Source organism: Falco punctatus (genome assembly GCF_963210335.1).
Source record: "Falco punctatus genome assembly, chromosome: 15".
NCBI lineage: Eukaryota > Metazoa > Chordata > Aves > Falconiformes > Falconidae > Falco > Falco punctatus.
The window spans coordinates 529,313-549,260 of NC_137595.1; the positions used below are offsets into that span (position 1 = coordinate 529,313).

General features: G+C 47.6%; 2 protein-coding genes across 3 annotated transcripts in view; both read right to left on the minus strand.

The window, feature by feature from the left end:
* Window positions 1–9,372, minus strand: part of LOC308054069 (V-set and immunoglobulin domain-containing protein 4-like) — a 13,513-nt gene extending 4,141 nt beyond the window's left edge. Inside the window, exons 1-3 of the mRNA XM_080366279.1 lie at window positions 3,937–9,372; window positions 1,003–1,359; window positions 65–346 (exon numbers count right to left, since the gene is read on the minus strand). Coding sequence (XP_080222405.1) covers window positions 65–346; window positions 1,003–1,359; window positions 3,937–3,991 — 694 coding nt within the window. The 5' untranslated portion in view covers window positions 3,992–9,372. The remainder of the gene's footprint in view (window positions 1–64; window positions 347–1,002; window positions 1,360–3,936) is intronic.
* Window positions 9,373–9,489: 117 nt separating this feature from the next.
* On the minus strand, window positions 9,490–19,471 carry LOC308054067 (V-set and immunoglobulin domain-containing protein 4-like). 2 transcript variants are annotated; one of them, XM_080366272.1, is made up of 9 exons: window positions 19,266–19,462; window positions 17,929–18,285; window positions 17,018–17,299; window positions 16,071–16,139; window positions 15,317–15,394; window positions 14,952–15,020; window positions 14,101–14,214; window positions 12,829–12,850; window positions 9,490–11,677 (listed from the first exon to the last, which is right to left on the minus strand). In XM_080366272.1, exons 1-9 carry the CDS (start codon window positions 19,318–19,320, stop codon window positions 11,479–11,481), a joined length of 1,245 nt encoding a protein of 414 aa, XP_080222398.1. In that variant the 5' UTR covers window positions 19,321–19,462; the 3' UTR covers window positions 9,490–11,478. The 2 variants fall into 2 exon arrangements, with proteins under 2 accessions (XP_080222398.1, XP_080222399.1); XM_080366273.1 differs by lacking the exon at window positions 15,317–15,394 and having other exon boundaries at window positions 19,266–19,471.
* Window positions 19,472–19,948: the final 477 nt, after the last annotated feature.

Sequence of the window (19,948 nt, forward strand, 5' to 3'; positions counted from 1 at the left end):
GATCCTGCTGTAAAAGAGGAAACTCCCTGCAGTGGAGATGAGGAGCTCTGGTCTGGGGACTCACCTCTCACTGTCAGCTCAACGGTGTCGCTCTGCTGCACTGCGCTGGCTCCAGCCCTGTTCTCTGCCTCACAGTAGTACTTCCCGGCGTCAGAGGGCTGCAGGCGGTCCCACGCCAGCTCAGCCTGGCTGCTCAGGAGCAGGGCTTTCCCTCCCGGGGTGCTCCTGAACCAGCGGTAGCTGATGGGGGGGGACCCGTCGGCCACACAGGTCAGGCTGGTCCTGGCTCCTGCCGGCACTGCCAGCCCCAGCTCGCCCGCCCTGATGACGGGCTTGGTCACAGCAACTGGAAGACAAAGCAGACAGGGCCCAGGTCACGCTGGCCCTGGCTGGCTGGGCAAGGTCCCCCTGCCACGGCAGCTCTGGCTCTAGCTCTCAGCGCTTTCCCAGGAGGAGGAGGGGCACGGCTCTTGTGTTGCCTCTCTGCGCACGTTAAGCTCAGTTTACTCTTGCCTAAAGCCAGGTTTACACCAGCTATACTGCCATTGCTACTGCTGTATCACACAAGTCCTGTTCTGTCATATGGCTGCCCCCTTGCAGAAAATTATTTCTAGCACCTGCTGAAGATGCTCGGGATGGGGAGAAGGCAGATTTGGTTAGTACAACACCCACTTGCTGTCCCTCTTGCTACAAGAACCACAGGGATGCTGGCTACCTGCACAGAACCAAAACCAGAGCTGGATGTTCTCTCAAGCACCACAGGTTCAAGTGGCCCATTGGTAGATCCAGATTGTGGTGTATACTGACCGATCCCCCCTCCTCAGCCTGCCCCTATGCCTCTGTGAGTGGAGAAGAGGGGCTGGAGGGAGGAGGATGCCTCACATCCAGCCTGGATGTAGGTAGACATTATGGTGTGAAAGTCTGTTCCCACCAGCAGCTGCTTCAATGTGCTCTGTGGGTTAGACTGGCTACGCAAGAGCAGGGCTTTGTGGCAGGATTTACCTTTGACTACTTTAACCACAGTGGTCACCTCCTTTGTTACCAAGCTGTTGTTTTCAGACCTCCAGATGACTTTACAGGTGTAGTGTCCACTGTCAGGCATTTCGAGGTTCTCAATTAGGAGTGAGGCGTTCCCTGGGCTGTGCTTTGGGACGCTGACCCGGTCTCGGAACTGAGCCAACAGGATGTGGTCACCAGAATCGTCCCTCCGAAAGATGGTAGAGGTCCTATGGTCTCGCTCTATGCTCCAGCTGAGCATTTGCTGTGTGAAACCTTCTGAGGGCATGTATGCACACGGTAAAGTGGTGGTTGCCATCCACGTGCCCTTGACCTGGGGGACACCAGACAGATCCAGGAGGGCTGCAGGGAACAACAGTTAAAAGGAAGAAATAAGAATGCAGCAGGAGAATGTCCTTAGAATAGATAGGATGAGCAGGCAGTGGAAGCCACAGCACACAGCCATGTCTTAGATGTCCTGTAGACCACAACCAGCTAAATCAGGGCCTGTCCCCACTCACTGAGCACAGGGAAGTGAACAGTTGCTTCAACCTCATGGCTATTTTTATTGTTTCTTTCTGAACACTTGCCAGTTCTTAATTCCTTCTTGGTACAGAGAAGCACAAATCCTACTCCTGGTGGCAACATCACAGCTATAGTCTTATATTCTGTCTCTTATTCCTGCTCTCTAGCCCCAACCTTTACACCCTACCTCTGCTGCTTGGCTTTCTGCTCCCGCTTGCACATGGTGAGTCAAACAGCAACTGACATGGGATGCTCTAACACCACTTGCAATGTTGGCTTCTACCTTCTATATGGGAGGAAGGATGAACAAAGCAAGTTTACTGCTTCACTGCAATTAACAGTGAATGCAACATGTTTGCATTCATTAATGTCACTATTTTTTAGTGCAACTTCCCTGGTGCTCACAGGACCCAGCGGCACTTCTCTGTGCAACAGCCTGTCCTAGAGCTGACAGGGAGTGCCAAGGAGAAAGGCAGGCGAGCATCTATGGACCTGGGTCTGCAGGGGCGGCTAAGGGGACAGCTGGGGCTGAGTATGGTGGAAGATTATTTCTGACATGGAGCCTTGGTTTTCCTTTACTGGCTGACATAGAGCAGGCACAGCTCCATTTTTCAAATCTCACATGCCAGTCAAATGCAACTCCTTGATATATCAATTTTTAAAGGTTTTCCATTGCTCCTCCTCTTCTTTTCACAAGCTCCCATCAAGAAAAACTAAGAAGGGTGGAAGCTACTTAGAAAGCTGCTCAGAAATAACCTCAAGGCATTTGATGCACTCAAGTTCAAGTATGTTTGCTGTTCAGTGTATTCATCTGGACATAATTTTGTTTAAACATTTCTCCAATATTATTTTGCCTTGCTATGTGCCTTGAAATAGCTGCCAGTGTGCACTGATTCCCTGTGGAGCAGCTGCACTCTGTATATGACCAGTTTCAACATTAGTGGGGATGATTCCAAAGGAGAGCTGATTGGAAGGAGTGGGAGAAACTCAACAAAATAAAAATCTCTGAGACAGCATTTTAAAAAGTATTTCCTCCCAGTGACACTTAAACTAGGATGTAGCCTTCCAGACAAACAATATGAATTCTCCCAACAGAGGGAAATAGAGCTGGACCAGACAAAAACCTGAAGGGCTATATTAGAGACTGATCAGAGGGATTTATTTAAATTATGTATAATGCATGATAACGGAAAAGAAAAAAATTGAACTGTCATATTCTGGCCCATTTTCTAAAATGAATGAGCCTCTTCCTTCCTAGCTTGCCAGCACCAGCTGTCCTGGTGGCCTGGAAGTACCATGCAGGCAGGAGCCTTTAGGAATGTACTTTGAAGTACTGGACCTGGAACAGGAACGGTGGACCAAACCCGAACTTTTTTCTTTAGCCTTAGAAAACTTCAGATCTGACCTATTTGGATCCTACCTGCTTCAACCAGATAAGTACCCTGCCAGGCACTCAAGTGGGTGCAGGAGAAGAGGGGATGGATTTTGTGGTACCCGGCTCATTCTTGCAATGCCTCCAGCTGCCGGCCCACTGAGACCACAGCTCCTCTGGGAAGTGCCTCATGTAAATAGCAGGTCATCTGAATTTAGCTGGACTTGGCTCACCTCTACCCATACCCCCTTATCTCGCTCCCCCTTTCCCATCCTCCCCAGAAAGGCTGATTATGTTCGGCTGCATTAACTCACAATAAGTCACTTGAGAGGCAGATCCCAGAAATCTGCAAAGCTGCCTTTTTTATGATAAGTGGGGAAAACTTCAACCCAGTTTTCTAAATGTCAGGAGCAATTCTGTGCTTCTGTATACAGCTTGTTAAAGCACCTTTCTCCTGTTTCCCAAAACCTTCCTCTTCCAGTGTCAGTGTCATATGTGCCCTAGGAGTGGCACATATGCCTCATGGGCATATGAATTGAAGCAAAGATTCCAGCATCACCTCTCCTGGTGTGCCTAGAGAGTCAGAAGATCGGGAGAGACCAAGGGGGATCATGCGTGTGCCTGCACCTTGTTGCACAATTACAGCTCTGCTTCCCAGGACCACGGTAGCAGAACAATGGTGATGCATTATGAAATTCCAGAAGAATGTATATTCCAGCTTCACAAAGACTGTTTCAGAAGCTAACACACCGAGCAAGTGCTTTCCAAGGGTCCTCAGCAATCATGTTTTGTTCTTGCTTTGGGGTGTGGAAGCTGAGCTTCTGCCCAATACTGCCCCATTTGCCCCCACTCTTAAAAGCACCTTGTCATATCTGATACCAAGGGAGACTCCTGCAAATTCTTAGGCTCTATTTTTTCATACAAGAAACTAAAACTTCCTACACTTGACAATTTTTAAAAATTAAGACACTGTAATTCAAAAGATTTTCCCTATCCTCTTAGTACTCTGATTTTTGTTCCTATGCATTGAAGCATTTACTCACCATTGCAGTTGATGAAAGCCATCACAAACACCACTATCCCCACAACTTCTCCCATTCTCCCAGAGCTGCAGGCCTGTCCTCCTTTCCCTGCAATTTGTGAGAGACCCCCACACTCCTGGGACCAGAATGCAAGTGAAGAACACTTCCCTTTCTTCTGTCCTTTGTCATGTCAGATCCTCTTTCTGAAATATCACGAGTCCATTTCACTGCTGAGTTAGGTGAAGAGTGAAGGATGGACAAAGACTATAAGGATCTTTCCAGTTCCATTGCATGTTCCCCTGTCCCCACCCACTTCTCTTACCATCCTCTTGACTTTTCTGACTAGTGCTCTTTTTTATTATTATTCATAAAATCACAGAATGGTTTGGATTGGAAGGAACCATACAGATCATTGTGTTCCACCTCCCTGCCATGGGCAGGGACACCTCCCACCAGCCCAGGTTGCCCCCAGCCCCGTCCAGCCTGGCCCTGAGCACCCCCAGGGATGGGGCACCCACAGCTGCTCTGGGCAGCCTCTGCCAGCGCCGCCCTCACAGGGCAGAATTTCTTCCCAGTATCTGCCCTAAGTCTGCCCTCGGTCAGCTTAGAGCCATTCCCCCCCGCCCTGTCACTGCACCCCCCCGTACAAAGCCCCTCCCCAGCTTTCTTGTCGGCCCCTTGAGGTACTGGAAGGTGCCACAAGGTCTCCCCCAGAGCCTGCTCTGCTCCAAGGCTGAACAGCCCCACCTTTCCCAGCCAGTCTCCATAGGAGAGGTGCTCCAGCCCTCTGATCATCTTTATGACCTCTTCTGGACCTGCTCCGACAGGTCCATGACCTACTTGTGCTGGTGGGCTCCAGAGCTGCACACACTACTGCAGGTGGGGTCTCATGAGAGTGGAGTAGAGGGGAAGAATCACCTCCCTCAACCTGTTGGCCATGCTGCTGGGGATGCAGCCCAGGGTACGGTTGGCTCTGGGCTGCACGCACACATCGCTGGGTCATGTTGAGCTTCTCATCAGCCAATACCCTCCAGTCCTTCTCGTCAGGGCTGCTTTCAATCCATTCTCTGCCTAACTTGTATCTGTGCTTAGGATTGCCCCGATCCACATGCAGGACCTTGCACTTGGCCTTGCTCAACTGCATGAGGTTCCCATGGGCCCACCTCTCAAGCCTGTGAAGGTCCCTCCGGATGGCATCCCTTCCCCCCAGCGTGTCAGCTGTGCCACACAGCTGGGTGTCGCTGGCAAACTTGCTGAGGGTGCACTCAATCCCTGTGTCCATGTTGCTGACAAATATGTTGAACAGATGCTGGTGATTGTGTGTTTCTTTTTTAATTTCTTTTCTTCCACATTTACATTCACTTCACAGTGAAAGAGCTTTATGACGACTACACAGTCAAGCACTTGGTAGCAAGGAGAAGCAAACCTGAGTACGCTTGTAAAGCATGAACTCAGTTTCATCTGACGTGTGTGTGATGGTATTGCTCAGCAGAGTGCTCAGGTGCTCAGCATCCATCTCCATTGTACCATGAGAGCTCAAAACTGGGCATCCAGAGATGGAAAAGCACAGGTCCGAGTGCACTGACTCACCTAGCACCGTGCAGGATTATGAGGCAGGGACCAACCTGTTGATGCTCAATTCCATTTCCTTCATGTCTTCAGCTCCTTCAGCTTTTCCACCACACGCATGTACCAGCTTCGGCAGCAGCAGACTCCCTGAGTGAGGCCCGGTTCACCTTCTGAGCAGGTCACTCTGTGACCTGAGCAAGGAAGACAACCAGCACTAGTTTCTTTGCCAAACAGTTTGAGCCTTTTAGACCACAAAACTTCGGATGCCACTTCTACTGCTTTTTTCTGTTTTAACAGAAAATGTCCAGAGAAGAAGTATTAAAAACCCCAACATCCTGCTCTTTACTGTGATAGGAATTTCCCTGCAAAAGCTCCATTTTCTACCACCTGCCCAGAAACGGTGCCCTATTGCAGTGCAGCTACAGATGCAGTTAGACCTGCCGGGGCTATGGAGAAGGCGCAGCTCAAGCAATGTCACTGAAGGAGTGAATAGGAGTCCATTTTCAGAGATATGATTTAAACTCAACCTTTTGCACACCCTGGCCCATGATTCAAGATAATTTGCTGGGACAAGCTTCTATCACATGTGAAAGATTTTTAAAAGGAGCTGGATTTTGGGGAACATGCCCTGGAACGAGCTGAAAACCCAAGCTAAAACTGCTGACCGGGCTGCTTTCCGAACCAGAAATGCAACACTTCCTGAAGCTGTAATTATACAGGATGAAAAAATAACTATTTAGCTAAAATGTGAAGAACGGTAGTTCCTCAAACATGATATGCATGACATCTTTCTCCCCCTGGGACAGAGAGGCTGCTAGTTTTCTCCTCCCTGAGTCACAGTCAGCCCATTTCTTTCTTACCAGAGGGACTCCTCATAGTTTTGCATCTGAACACATGAAGAAAAAACCTTTAATATCCCAGGCATTGTGGCTAGTTACCTGTTTTATTATAATTAATTCTATTTATTTCAGTGTCTCTGCTTTGGACTGAGTCCGTCACTTTCCCCCTTGCAGTGCCAGGTTGACAAAGCATCCTGCAGCCTTCCCCCCCAGCAGGTACCCACCTTCCTTCCACATACTGGACATGACACGCTTTCAAGCATAATTTCTTTCAAGTATCACAGCTCAGGCAAAGCAGCCAGTATAGCTCTCTGTTCTGCAGTTTCTGCTACTGCATCACAGGCTAGAGGTGGCACAGTAAAGTCCGTTTCCCTGAAAAGGAGTGCAGATGGGACCTCAGACCCTAGTCATAGGGACCAACTCTGCAGAGCTTGCATCTTACACTCATGTTTTGACATAGTCTGCCAGAGGCTAGAGAAGTTTGCTACAGTTTTCCTGGCAATGGAATAAGATTTTTAGTCTGCAAGGGTGTGAAATTCAGTACTAAGCTTTCAGCAAACGACCAAAAAGTAGGTATCTGAAGAAGAAATGTCTCAAAAGTGCTCTTTTTGAACCATCTGCACTCAAAAAAAAGGCAGTTTTTACTGCAAGACTTAAGATATTCTGATTTGGTCCAGCCATAGCCAGCTCAGAGATCTGATTAAACAGACTGTGGTTTACTAAGCCCTTTTTGGATGTCCCACAAAAGCTAATTGTATGAGCTGCTGCAGTCATGTACACCACAATTCTCTTCACATATACCAGATAATTGTACAGACAGTATTGGAAACGTGACCTTTGGTCCACCTAAAGAAACAGAAGCTTAGTGTAAATGAACATCTCCTTCAAGACCTGTGCGATAGAAATGTGATACACAAGTTCTGTTTCTGTAAATTAACGTCTCTTCCCAGGAATTCCCAGGTCAACGACATCTTTTCTCAGTTACCGATTATTCTGGCCAACTCCTTGTAAATACTTCCTAGCACTAAGAAAGGGACCCACATACAGGATCTCACCTGAGCACTCATTTCCTACTTGGTGCCACAGATGGGCTTCACAAATTCAGCTGTTAAAGTAATACAGGTTTTACCTTTACCTGCAGTCATCACGCACGCTAGCTATTGCCGTGTTTGGTAGCCTCGCCGCTGTCACAATGCTTGCTCCTTGCAAGCTTCCCATTTCCCCCTTCAGTGGCCCACGAAGGATGGTTGAGCTCTGGTTTTGGTAAACACAAGTGCTGGTCTAGGAAGATCTGCCTTAACCTCGGCTCGCCTTCCTGGCATGCTACAGGATGCCATTGGTGTGCTGCATAAGGTGCGCAGCGACTGCCCTTTTCCCCCAGCGGTGCCCCGCACTGCGGTGGTTAGGCTCCAGGCCCTCTCCTGCATTGCCCAGCTGGCCAACAGCGCATGCAGACACAAAACACACAAGGAACCTATTTCATGTCTTTCTTTTCAGTTTTATGAGCTTGTCTTTTACTGTGTGCCTTAAAACAGTTTTATTTAACATCACCAGCTCCTGGTTGTGGTTGTCCAGCCAGTATAAACCTGCTGTTTATCCATGTTAGTATGGCTACATTGCCTGCGGCTTTGCAATGCAACTGGAATTGATTTTTTTTTTATTTTATTTTGTGGCACAGCTGTGGGATACCTGACAGCCGTCATCCATAGGGTGCCAACAGTGAGCATACCTGATGTGCTCAGCCCGCGCTGTGGCCAGCCTGCCTTTTCCTGGAAGGCCCTTTGGCTCCATACCTCTATCTTGCCTCAGTGCTCTCTTCTTCTTGGTCTGGTGCTCTGGCCACATCACGCCACTGCAGACACAGCACTGCGAGCTGTCTCAGGCAGCCCAAGCCAAGCCCCGTTTGGGTAGCTGTGGCAGTCATGTTGGGGTATTCTGAGCATATCGAGCGTCACTGCACTCCCACCTGAGCAAACACACCCAGCGTGCACGCTGGGTCTCTCCGTCCAGCACTTTGACCTCCCCAGAGCCCTTAGTGGTGCTTTGGCATCTTGTGCCAAATCCACAACACCTCTCTGAAAACAAGGATGAAAGGAGAAGGAAAAGCAAGCTAATTCCCAAAAGAGTTGATAGTAGGGGTGATGCCGCTTAAAATAACTGCCTCAGCCTAGTACAGCACAGATGGTCTTTCCTGGCTAGGTCAAGGCCACTAGTGGTGGAAATACAGGCAGGGAGGGAAGAGCTCATGCATTGGTGTCCTTCTGTCCATGCAGAGCTCAGCTCTCCTCCGAGGAGCCAAGCCTACCAGTCTGGATGGCTGTACCCATAACACCACTTACAGAAAGGACAAGCTCTTTTCTCTGCAGTTGCCAAGCAGCACATGGCATGCCCTCCTCTTTGCTCAGATGTTCAGCCTGTTGCTTGACTTTGGTGTATCTCCGCTTTCCAGTTGCTCCATATAGCAATGAAGTTCTATATTTCCATTGAAATAAGTTTGTTTCTGGAATGGAGCTTAGGCAGGTGGGCTGATTTCCAGTAACAGTGACATTCCCTTCCCATTCCCTCCCTACCAAGCACATGCACACACGCACTTTTGAAACCTCATTCTAAAGAATATTATTGCAGGGCTGCAAAAACTGCAACCTCATGTAGAATTGAAAGATTAAGAAAATATGACAGTTTCCCATAAAATTGCAACACTGACAATTTGTCATCACATTAACACGCCATCCAGTCATGATTTTCCTGTTGTTCTCTGGAAAACCCTTTTTGTGATAACTGTGTGACTTGCAATACTATTGCAACAGTTCTCCTTCCCTACTCACCTTCCTGCTTAGAAAGGAAGACCAACAGACTTCACTGGCTTTTTACACTCTTCATAGTAGAAGTAATTTTCTTTCACATCCTGAATGTCTTATTTCATTAGCTCTGAACCTCACAATGGACTAGCAGCAGCTCTTGCATTTCTGACTACAGCCTACACACATCATCTGACACAGCGTTCACAATGTATCCCAGACTCCAGCAGATTCACAATAATTCCTCTGCTTTCAAGTAGAGGGACCTAATATGCTCCTAAAAGCATAATTCCTGGGCACATGCAGACATTCACATGCACACACACACCTTGTATAGGCAAAATAGAGAAGTATGAGAAAATCTACTGACTTTGCAGTCCTGAAGTTTAATGATTTTCATTTGCCTCTCCATGTTTGCAATAAGCTGCATGTGCATATTGACAATTTTTACCAAGACATCATCACCAACAAAAGCTGCTCATTGTTCCCTTTCCTTTTGGAAATCAAAGTTCTCCCAGCCTGTGATTTTTAAATATATTCTTAATAAAGAGAAATAAAACTTGTCATACAGGAAATTCAGAGAGAAAGTACAAGGGCACTGATAAGTACCTGTGAAGCGTGCCAGGCAGTCTGTGAATTGCAATGAACTGTTGTACTTTTCAGTCCTCTAATTCCTTCTAGGACCTCTGTGTACTTTGGGTTTTCAGAGCATGCTTATTTCTGTATTGCATAAAAGAAGTACTTTTCCACCCCCTTTAAAAGTGCTACCAGTTAACTTTAGCTAATGTCTGCTTCCTTTTCTCTTTGGAGAAACTGTAAACAAATAGTCCCTATTCATCTTCTCCATGCTGGCCATGATGACTATGCTTTGCTTATTTAGCCTCATTCTTCTCCCCGCCTTCCCCCCAAGCTGAGAGATTATAATGCATTTGCACTGAAGTGGTTTCAGGTCACTAATCATCCTTTATTCTCATTCTCAGTAACTTCTCTAGCTATGTCAAACCCTTTCAAGATGAGAGCCCTACAAGCATACATCAGGTAGAAGCATTCCACAGGTTTTTACAGTGCTGCGATCCTGCTTTCTATTGCATTGCCTTTCCCAATAGCACCCAGCACTCCTTCTGAATGCTGGTGAATTTTGAGCTGATGCTTGCAAAGAACTGCGGATGCACATCTTTCCTGTGTGTGAAGGGCAAGTCCAGGGCCCCACTAATACTGTAGCTGTGTCACCAATTTCCCTCTCACCCCTTGTTTTGTTTTACATCTGTCCACATGGCTTTTAATTGGACATGGCCTTGCCCTGTCATTCATTATAAAAAGGTTCTTCCATAACTCTGAAGTATCCGTGTTTTAGATTTACTCAGTGTAGTACAAATTATGAATAACAAAGCTTTTCAGCTCCCCATTTACTTCTCAGGCCTTTGAAGCCAGGAGGAAAGTACCTTCATGAGTATCTACTAAGGAGCTGTAATTGTGAGTGCTTGCTGGCATTTTAAAGATGAGCCAATGGTACAAAAATACTTATATATCAGAATTATTTAGGCATGTGTAAACAATCCTATCCACAAACTTATGGGAAAGTATCTGATTTCTTTCAAATATTAAACATGCATTAAAAAGAGAATAGAGAAGGTGAACTCAAGGAGTGTGCCATGTTGCAGTCAGTCACCGAAGCCATGCAGCACCAGAACCGCAGTGTGCCCACACCTTACCATGAGCTGCAGCCAGGCATGGACAGTGCAGCACAGTGGGTGCACGGGACAGTCTTTTTTGTGCTGCTGCTGCTGGTGTGGTCAGGTTCTTGGTTTGATCCTGGCTTTAATCTGTCTTTCAGTGTTTCTCTAAGGGCTGTTTCACATTTGAAAGGACATTCTACCACTTACGTAGCACTTGAGGCAGATGGGAGGAAAAACGCCAGCTCCCAGGCCAGCCTTGTGCTGCGCTTCTTACCCAACGATGATGGAGACACTCAGCAGCTCTTGGTGCTGGTGCCAGTTCTGCTCCCACCACATGAAGGCTGTGAACATGGACCCTTCTGGTCATATAAAGCCACAGCTTTAGTACAGTGCTTTTGGCCTGGGACCTGCATACGCTAGCTTTCAAAGGGTGTTCTTCTACAGAGGTGGTGAAGGGGAACAAAGAAAAGCAAAATCAGAAGTTTGATACAGTGGTCTGTAACTGAACTTCCAAAAGAGGTTTGCATTTTCACTGCAAAGATTGTTAAGGCTCCACAAATCATGGAGGAGCAAAACCTGCTTGTCCAACCTATTTTTCAGAGGCAAAGGTGAATAGGAAGGTAAATTTTGCCTGGATGAAGGTAAGCTCCAGGACTGCGACTTGTAGAGCACTGTTGGTTCTCATACAGCATCCCCTACTTCATATTCGGATTCCTGGGTATTTTCAACACAGACATATTCATTCTCTTTTGTATTTATTTCTTCAGATCCTTGGTTTTTCACAGGCTCCATCACATAGTTGTTTTCAGTGCAGGAGATGGGTTCCTCATAATGACCTGTACTTTCACACCCTGAAGAAGCTGCTGCTCTCGAGTTATGGCTGAAATTAAAATACAAAATGAAAGACAAGTTGCAACCAGAGCAGACAAAGCATCTCCCAACCATCAAGATTTAGAGTAAGATTGTGGTCTGATTCTAACCCACATAAACCTGGGCCACTGGATACTGAGAGTATTCTGAAGGAGAGAATCTTGTCCTTTGCTTCCAGGTGGCAGGAGAACCTTGAGCATTATAGCAGCATCGCCTCCAACCCGGGGAGAGTTTCAGAGGCAGAAGAAGGTGTGTAAGCAACACAAGGATTGCCACCATTTCTTGAAATGGCACAACCAGACAGCTACTCTTTGCAAGGTAAATACCTATCTCTATATATCTATACTTAAAGTGGTGGAGGCACGGCAAATGGTGAGCTGAATGCACCCACATCCACCATGTGGCTTATGATGTCTAGTATCTTTAAAATGAAGGTAAATCCTCTGAGGACAAATGCTACCATGCCATTCCTTTGGTTGCTCAGGGTTCAACTGTTAACTTAAAATGTTGCTTTGTAAACTGGAAAGCACAGCCCCTGGGCAAATGCTGCTAGCATGTTCTGCCATGGCATTCAAGTCATCAGCACTTTAATTTTTATCTAGGTAAGTGGTTCTCCTTGTACGTTTCGACTGGGTTCCTAGGCTTTTCAGTGTAGCTTCCATAGGTTACAAGTAGATCCGTATGCTGAAACCTGAGTTTAGAAATAGCTATAACTTCCTGCCACAGCTATGATTAAAAGAGACAAGTTCAAATAAGGATATTTCAGGGATAAATCAGAGTATAATCTGTGCATCAGGAGCCTTAGCTCTCCAGAAGGGAAATTCCTGTTCTTTGAATTTGAAAAATCACTGGGAATTTAACCTTGGCAATGATCTTCAATAGGTCTCATTGGGCTGAGAAGTTACTGAACAGCTCTTGCTCGTTTTTATGATACTAATATTGCAAAGGAAAAGATCTTTCTTCCTCACATTATGTGTTGATGTGGAAAGCCACCAGACCATCAGTACGATGCACTACTGAGCTAACTTTGAACCTCTTCTTCCATACTGCTTAAGAGGCTTTTCATCTTGACTGCTGAGTAGCACCGTTCGGTTCCCCCTGCCCCGCTGTGATACAGTCCCCAAAGACTCATCAGCATGTTAGATAAAGGGTTATACTCACAATTTTACTTCATAGACCCGAGCTGGAAAAGAATAATCAGAAATGTGTATCAATAATTTGCGTTTATATTCTCAAAAGGAATTTCTCCTACGTCTCCTCTTGATATAAAAAAGTGACCTCTGAAGACAGAATGAAAATAGGAACCTTAGGTATCACGTTAGGTGGATGGTGACTCCTATTCCCAGGATTCAGCCTAAGAAAATTAAAACAATCCATATCCCAGCTGTAGCACAACTGGATCAAAATAACTGGCCTAAGGTCAAAGGTAAAGCTGAGTTTAGAAACTGGAAGTTGCCAGTTCCAACAATTTTCCTATTGCTAGAAGCTCAATAAAGAACAATTTTGAGGTTATTCCCAATTCCTTTAGAAAAAAGGCAAGAGGCATATTTGCCAATAATTATTAACAATTTAAAGGAACAAAGGGTCAAGGAGAAAATGACAGCCATCAGTATTAAAAATGCCAAACCCCAGCCCCTCCCCATGTTCTCTGTACCCAGCCAAGTGCTGCTGGTGGGACAGGGGCTCTAAGAGAGCATTTGTCAAGAGTCGCCTGCTGTTAGTGCAGAGGAGACAGAAGCATTCAGTAAGTATGTCCTATGTCTGAAGACTAGAAAGGAAATCAATTCATATTGAGTAGGGAGAATTAACGATGGCCTCTTTTCCACCAGGTACTAACTAAGCAGAAATACTAAACAGCAGCTGGTGCAAACAGGTGTTTTAAAGCAGCAGGACAAGATTAACTCATACCAGATACCTTAAACAATATGATCAACAAACTCAGTGGAGCAAGCAAGTTTGAGAGCCACAGGATGCCCGTGAGGACCATTGGGAAGTAACTGTCCCCAAGGAACCATGGCAGAGCAAGGGTGGCACAGCTGCAGCTGAGTGCCATGGGATGGCCCGGGGGGGTCAGGGACATCCCCCCAGGCAGCGGCACTGCAGAGCCTGCCTTGCTACCCCAGCCCATCCCACCTGCGGCATGTCCTCACCAGCTAGCACCTGGCAGAGCTCCCCAGCTGCTGCCACTGGCTTTCCCTGAGGAAAAGGGGCTTCTCTGCCTTTTCAGACCTTCCCCCACCTGCTCTGATCCAGGCATGTTTTGCTCAACTGCCTGTGTGGCACGGGGGCCAGAGCTGCTCCCAGCAGCTGGGAGCACAGTGCCAGCCCCTGCCCCCAGACTCCTCAAAGTTTGAACAATAGTCAGTTGAACCAATAGTCAGACCAAGCTGGGCAGGCACAACATACTTAAGTTTTCCAGAACATTTTACTCACCATCTTTGGGCTTTCTAATGCAAATGATAAGAAAGATGACAAGGAAAACAACAGCACCGCAGACCACAGCAATCAGGATGACCAGGTACAGGGGCAGGTGAGTCCTCTGGACATCTAGAACAACACAGAGCAGAAGACTTTTGAACAGAGAAGCCCTCCCAGGTCAGGGCAGCAGCAGCTGCGTGATGCTGACCACTTCCAAGGACAACAGCAGCCAGCCCTGTTGCAGGCATGCAGGGTGGGAGCACGTGTGCCTGTTCCTGCTCATCCCCATCTGAACAGCACCTTGCTCACAGGGCTCTGCACAGGCACAGCTGCGTGACCCAACCAGATGTACCGCACGTGCATCTCGGCCAGGAGGACAGCCCACTGAGCCTCTTAACGCTGAGGTTAGTTGCAGCTGTGAGCTGGGCACAGTAGTTGCACTACACATGAAATAAAGGGTCTCAGCTTTTCAATAAAGGACACTGTTCAGCTGTATTTGGAACATGTTTAAACCTACCACGGCACTGCAAAGTGAGAGGAGGCAGAGATCATCTGTTTGAGTTGCACACAGAGGCTTTTCTGCTGTTCCAGCTTGGACACTCGAAGAAAAGATTGAAGGTGACTACCGTTCGGGAACACAGCAACAACTCCGTATGCCCCAACTATGAAAGCTTTGGTTTTTTCCCACCCACATAAAAACATCCAGGGTCTTTTAAAGAGCCACCATGAATCACCTAGGTCCCTTGGGAACAGCCATCAATACAATTTGCAGCCAAAAGGCAGAAAACTAATTTTGAGGCTGAAAGTGCTGAGCAGCCATTTGGGTCCCTAATCTTGTTCTTCACTTTCTTTTGCTCTCCACTTACTCTGAGTTGTAGAATTCTTTTCTGAATTTCCCACACCCTTCCAAGAAGTTGCTACTGTTACGGGCAGATCTGCAAAACAAACAGGAGTGAAAGGCTCACCGTGCATTTTAGCACCAGGAGATCTGGGATTACAGCTGTAGGATCAACAAAGAACGGTTCCATCACCTTTACAAGGCAGCAAAAATATGCAAACTCTAGAAATTAATACAATATATATACTATAATATATAGAGTATATATAGTATTGTATATACATAATAGATAGTATGTAGTGTCTATATACCATATATAGTATCTATGTACACACAAACTATATATACACATATACGTATGCATCCAATGCGTGTATGTCTATACACACACACCTGTGACAACAGTGGAGCCCAGTGATGTCCAAAGGATTCCTGAGGTACCTCCAAACACCAGCTCTGTTTGGTTTTTTTCTGTAACAGTAGTCAACAATTAACATCTTCCCTCAGCTTCTGCTAGTTGACACTGATTCCCACAGCCTGCTGTCTGGTTGGTGAGGCACTACAAATTAACATTAAACATAACCCAAAAATACAGTTTCCACAAGCAGCCCTACTCTAGCACAGGTCTGAATTCCCACATAGCACAAAACCAAACTGGAAATCACAAGCCCTCCCTCAAACCAACTGTCCCTGGTAAGGCAGACTGTTTCCAGTCGGGTCTGAGGCAGCTTTTGCATCACTTGGATGTGCTGCTAGCAATACTAGCTCTGCCTCCCACTTCAGCAGCTTTCATTCAAGGCCAGAAAACAAGCAGAGAAGCCCTAAAAAAACCCAACCAAAAAACCCAAAACCAGAACCAGGAACATCCTATATGGTCTACAGGTTAGGAAATGGTGTTTGTAGGAGCCCTAAGACACATACAGAGCCTTGTACAGAGACACGACCTCTGTAAGAGCAAGCCAAAAGCCCTCTGCGGACTGGAGATTGAGCAAAGGAGGATGTTCTACGTTCAGAAACTTCTGAATTAAGAGCTGTGATGTATGGACTAAACCACAACACTGTATTCCCCAGCCACAAAATCCGTCAGTGTCAAACCCTCCCCTGAACCCTCGTCCTTGCTGCCAGCCATGGCTGCCGTTGCCCTGACCTGTGCTGGAGTAATGTCTTCCCGAGGTTCCCACATCGCTCTGCGAGGCCACTGTTGTGGTGGGCAGATCTGCAAGGAGAACGAGAGAGGCTCACATTGGAGTACGACCATGTTTACGATGCTGCTACAATACAGAACTTCCCCACCGGTGGGAAAAGACCATAAGGGAGCAGCCACTACCCAGAGGACAGGCAGGGTCTGCATGCTAGCAGCATTAACAAGGACGGCCATCGTTAAATCTTGTTCCCTGCTGTACGCTCCTATGTGCAACTGCTGTGAAAAACAATGTGTTGTTCAGCCCTTGCCTTAGTGCCCTTGGGAGCTCAGCAGGCTTTGCCTTTTTCAAAGGTCACCTGAGGGATCTGTGCTTGGCTCTGTGGTCACAGGCTTCATGGCACTGATGACCAAGTTACCAGCCAATGAAAGGAGCAAGTCTCCCACAAGGCATCCATCATGTACCACCTTGCAGATGGATGCATCAGAACATAGAGTGTGTCTGAAGTGCAGTGTGTTTTCCTGAAATATGTAGCCAGTTATAAAAAACAAAGGCTGGTTTTATTTTTTTCAACTGCTGAATTACCACCCATGTGTTTCTGGTACTCCAAATGAAGTGCTGATTCCTCGTCTAAACTTGCTAAACTGCAAGAGGCAGCATTACACAGCCAGCAAGAACTTCAAAAAAGCCAAAGAGGAATGAATATGCAGTTTGTATTTAAAACCTCTTTTGCATGAGAAAAGAGCAGTTCCTCTAAAGAGGAGGAGGGAAACAATACAGGATATAATAAAGGATAGAAAAATCGGAGCCAGTGGTGAGAAGTGCTTTAGAGTACCGAAAGCAAAAGCTTTTTGTGTTTCCTTCTTTCAGGGAAAGGAAGCAGGAACGTTGTTCCATTCCAGTATGGAAGGACTCCAGATGTTCTCATCGAGCTGTGGCTCTGGGGACTCACCTCTCACTGTCAGCTCAACGGTGTCGCTCTGCTGCACTGCCCTGGCTCCAGCCCTGTTCTCTGCCTCACAGTAGTACTTCCCGGCGTCAGAGGGCTGCAGGCGGTCCCACGCCAGCTCAGCCTGGCTGCTCAGGAGCAGGGCTTTCCCTCCCGGGGTGCTCCTGAACCAGCGGTAGCTGATGGGGGGGGACCCGTCGGCCACACAGGTCAGGCTGGTCCTGGCTCCTGCCGGCACTGCCAGCCCCAGCTCGCCCGCCCTGATGACGGGCTTGGTCACAGCAACTGGAAGACAAAGCAGACAGGGCCCAGGTCACGCTGGCCCTGGCTGGCTGGGCAAGGTCCCCCTGCCACGGCAGCTCTGGCTCTAGCTCTCAGCGCTTTCCCAGGAGGAGGAGGGGCACGGCTCTTGTGTTGCCTCTCTGCGCACGTTAAGCTCAGTTCACCCGTGCCTGTACCAGCTATGCCACCCATTGCACCTCCTGCATGGAGGCTTGCTCTGCTGTGTTGATGCCCTCTCCATTCCTTTATAAGTCACCACTGCCCAGGGAGAGGGAGACCGGGCTTGTGCTGATGAAGTGTAGTCAAAGAAAAGCAATGCAATATCCCAGGGACTTCCCCTCTGGCTTGTCCCCCTTGGAAACGCTGAGCCATCAAGTACCAGTAGAGCCAGGGAGAAATTGGTAAGCAAGAGGCCACAAATCCTCGCCCAGCTCCTGAACCTCAGGGTGCAGCACCCTGGGCAGAATTTCTTCCTCTGACCTATTTGCTGCTTCTTGATGGAGCCTGGTGCCACTCAGCAAAATGCTTCTGCATTTAAGGCGGGTGGTCACTGCCTACCTGATCTGTGCAATCCCTGAAAGCCTTCCCGAGCCAAGCCTTCCACCCCTCCGCAGCTTCCCTCTCGGGTTTACCTTTAACAACCTCCACTTCAGTGGTGATCTCTTTTGCTATCAGGCTGTTGTTGCTGGCTCTCCAGGTGACCCGGCAAGCGTAGGTTCCCCTGTCAGAGATCTGCAGGTTCTGGATGTGGAGAGACACGTTCCCTGGGGCGTCCCTTGGAACGCTGACCCTGCCCCTGTACTTGGACAGGAGAATGTTGTCATCAGAGCCATCCCTCCAAAAGACTGTGCTGGAGCTGTGGTCATGTACCACAGTCCACTTGAGGGTTTGCTGCACAAAGCCCTTCACAGGCACATAGGTACACGGCAAGGTGGCAGACCCCTTCCATACACCTTTGACCTCACTGGGGCCAGTCAGGTCCAGAAAAGCTGCAGGAAGAATGAAGAAAGAAAATTTACAGAAAACAAAGCAATCATGGTGAAGGCAGCTCCTGGGTGATGAAGTGTTGGTGAGAGCATCAGCAAGTGGAATCCACCAAAGCCAGAGCATGGGCAGCCAGCGTAGGTGTGAGGGGTGGCGTGACCAGGGATAAGCTAACAAGAAGGCAACGGGGCACGAGGAAAACAGGTGGGAGGCAGCAGACTGTCAGGGCCACTGACATGTGCCATGTGTGCAGTGTGGCACCTGCTCAGCCTGGCACCTGCTCTGCCTGACGTGTACCTGCAAGCAAGCAGATGTGGGCAGAGCAGGGGCCACGGTTAGCAGGTGACTGGGACCTGCAGGAGGAGTTTGCCTGGATCCCGAGCTGCACAGTGCCTGCCGCCACCTCACACCACGCCTGGGGCTTTCCTCGCAAGCGCTGCATGTCAACAGCAAATCACCGTATGAACAGTTTTCTCTCCTCTCCTGCCCGTTTGTTCTTCTGAAAGAAACTGCAGTTTCAGACTAAACTGAATTTAAGGAACTTAGGCAATGGATCAAAGTAGCTAAATTTTCCTGTAAAAATTAGGTCCATCACCTTTGTCCCAGTACATTTTTGTCACTCTTGGGGCTAAACCTACACCTCCACAGACACTTCTTTACCCTTTTCTCCTGGTTTGCAAACCTCCCTGTTCCTGGGAACACAAGAACTACCCAGACCCTTTGTGCTGGGCCACTTGCAGTGCTCTGTGAAACAGCCCTCACTTGAAGTAGGTGGGCAGCATCTCCACAGCCTTCACGCACCATTGCGCACCGCAGCCACTAGATTTGCGACAATCTAGCATGGAGCCATCAGCATGCAAAGATGTTGGCCTTCCTCCTACAGCCCCGCTCCCAACACAGAGCCCCCCACGCACAACCGCCCGCAGGCAGGCAGACCCGTGCCTGGGAGGAGCTGCCGGGGCAGGATGCCTTCCCCAAGACTCACCGTTGCAGACAAGAAGAGGACTCAGAAGCAGAGCTGCTCTTACCAGCACTCGCATCCTCCCCAGTGCTGCGCCTTGTCCTGCTCGAGCAGGACAGCCCTGTTCTCTCAAAGTCAGGGGTAAATCAGGAACACCTCCCTTTCTTTGCTCACTTTGTCATCGAGAAGCCAGGACAGCTGTTGATGGTCTTTCCTTCCTCTTTTTCAGAAAAAAAAAAAAAAAAAAGTGTCTTGGCAATGACTGTCAGAGGTGTGGGCAGAAGTCCTAAGGGAGGGTAAAAAAAGAGGAAAGTTTAAGAATTACTTCAACTCTATTTCATATTTCCTCCTGAGTATGCTTCCCCCCCTTCATTTTTTTAATTCCACTTTTAAAAAAACCCATTTTCTTTGTTTCTTTTTATTCTAAATAATAAGTTTTAACATGCCTGTTACATACAAGAAGGTCTGAGAGAGTACTCTTTAAGGAACTAAACAACCAAGGTCCTTACTATTCATTTTCTTACCAGCTTTTCTGTGAAGCTCACCACTGTATTTTAAATTAAGATTAATGAAACACCCTAAATAGCTGCATTAACAGCATGAGACAAAAATATCCTATATTATTACATCCCATTTAAGAGGTGGGAAATTTATGTATACAAATCTGGAAGGAAAAAAAAAAAAATTTCCAAGAGCTGCAGGTACCA

Excerpts from the sequence above, each read along its gene's own strand:
- LOC308054067 (XM_080366272.1), bottom strand. The coding sequence starts at position 19,320 with ATGCGAGTGCTGGTAAGAGCAGCTCTGCTTCTGAGTCCTCTTCTTGTC. Across the intron at positions 17,300-17,928 it reads TGAAGTGGAGGTTGTTAAAG|TTGCTGTGACCAAGCCCGTC; the intron begins GTAAACCCGAGA and ends TTTGTCTTCCAG. Across the intron at positions 11,678-12,828 it reads CGGGTCTATGAAGTAAAATT|CCATAACTCGAGAGCAGCAG; the intron begins GTGAGTATAACC and ends TTTTAATTTCAG.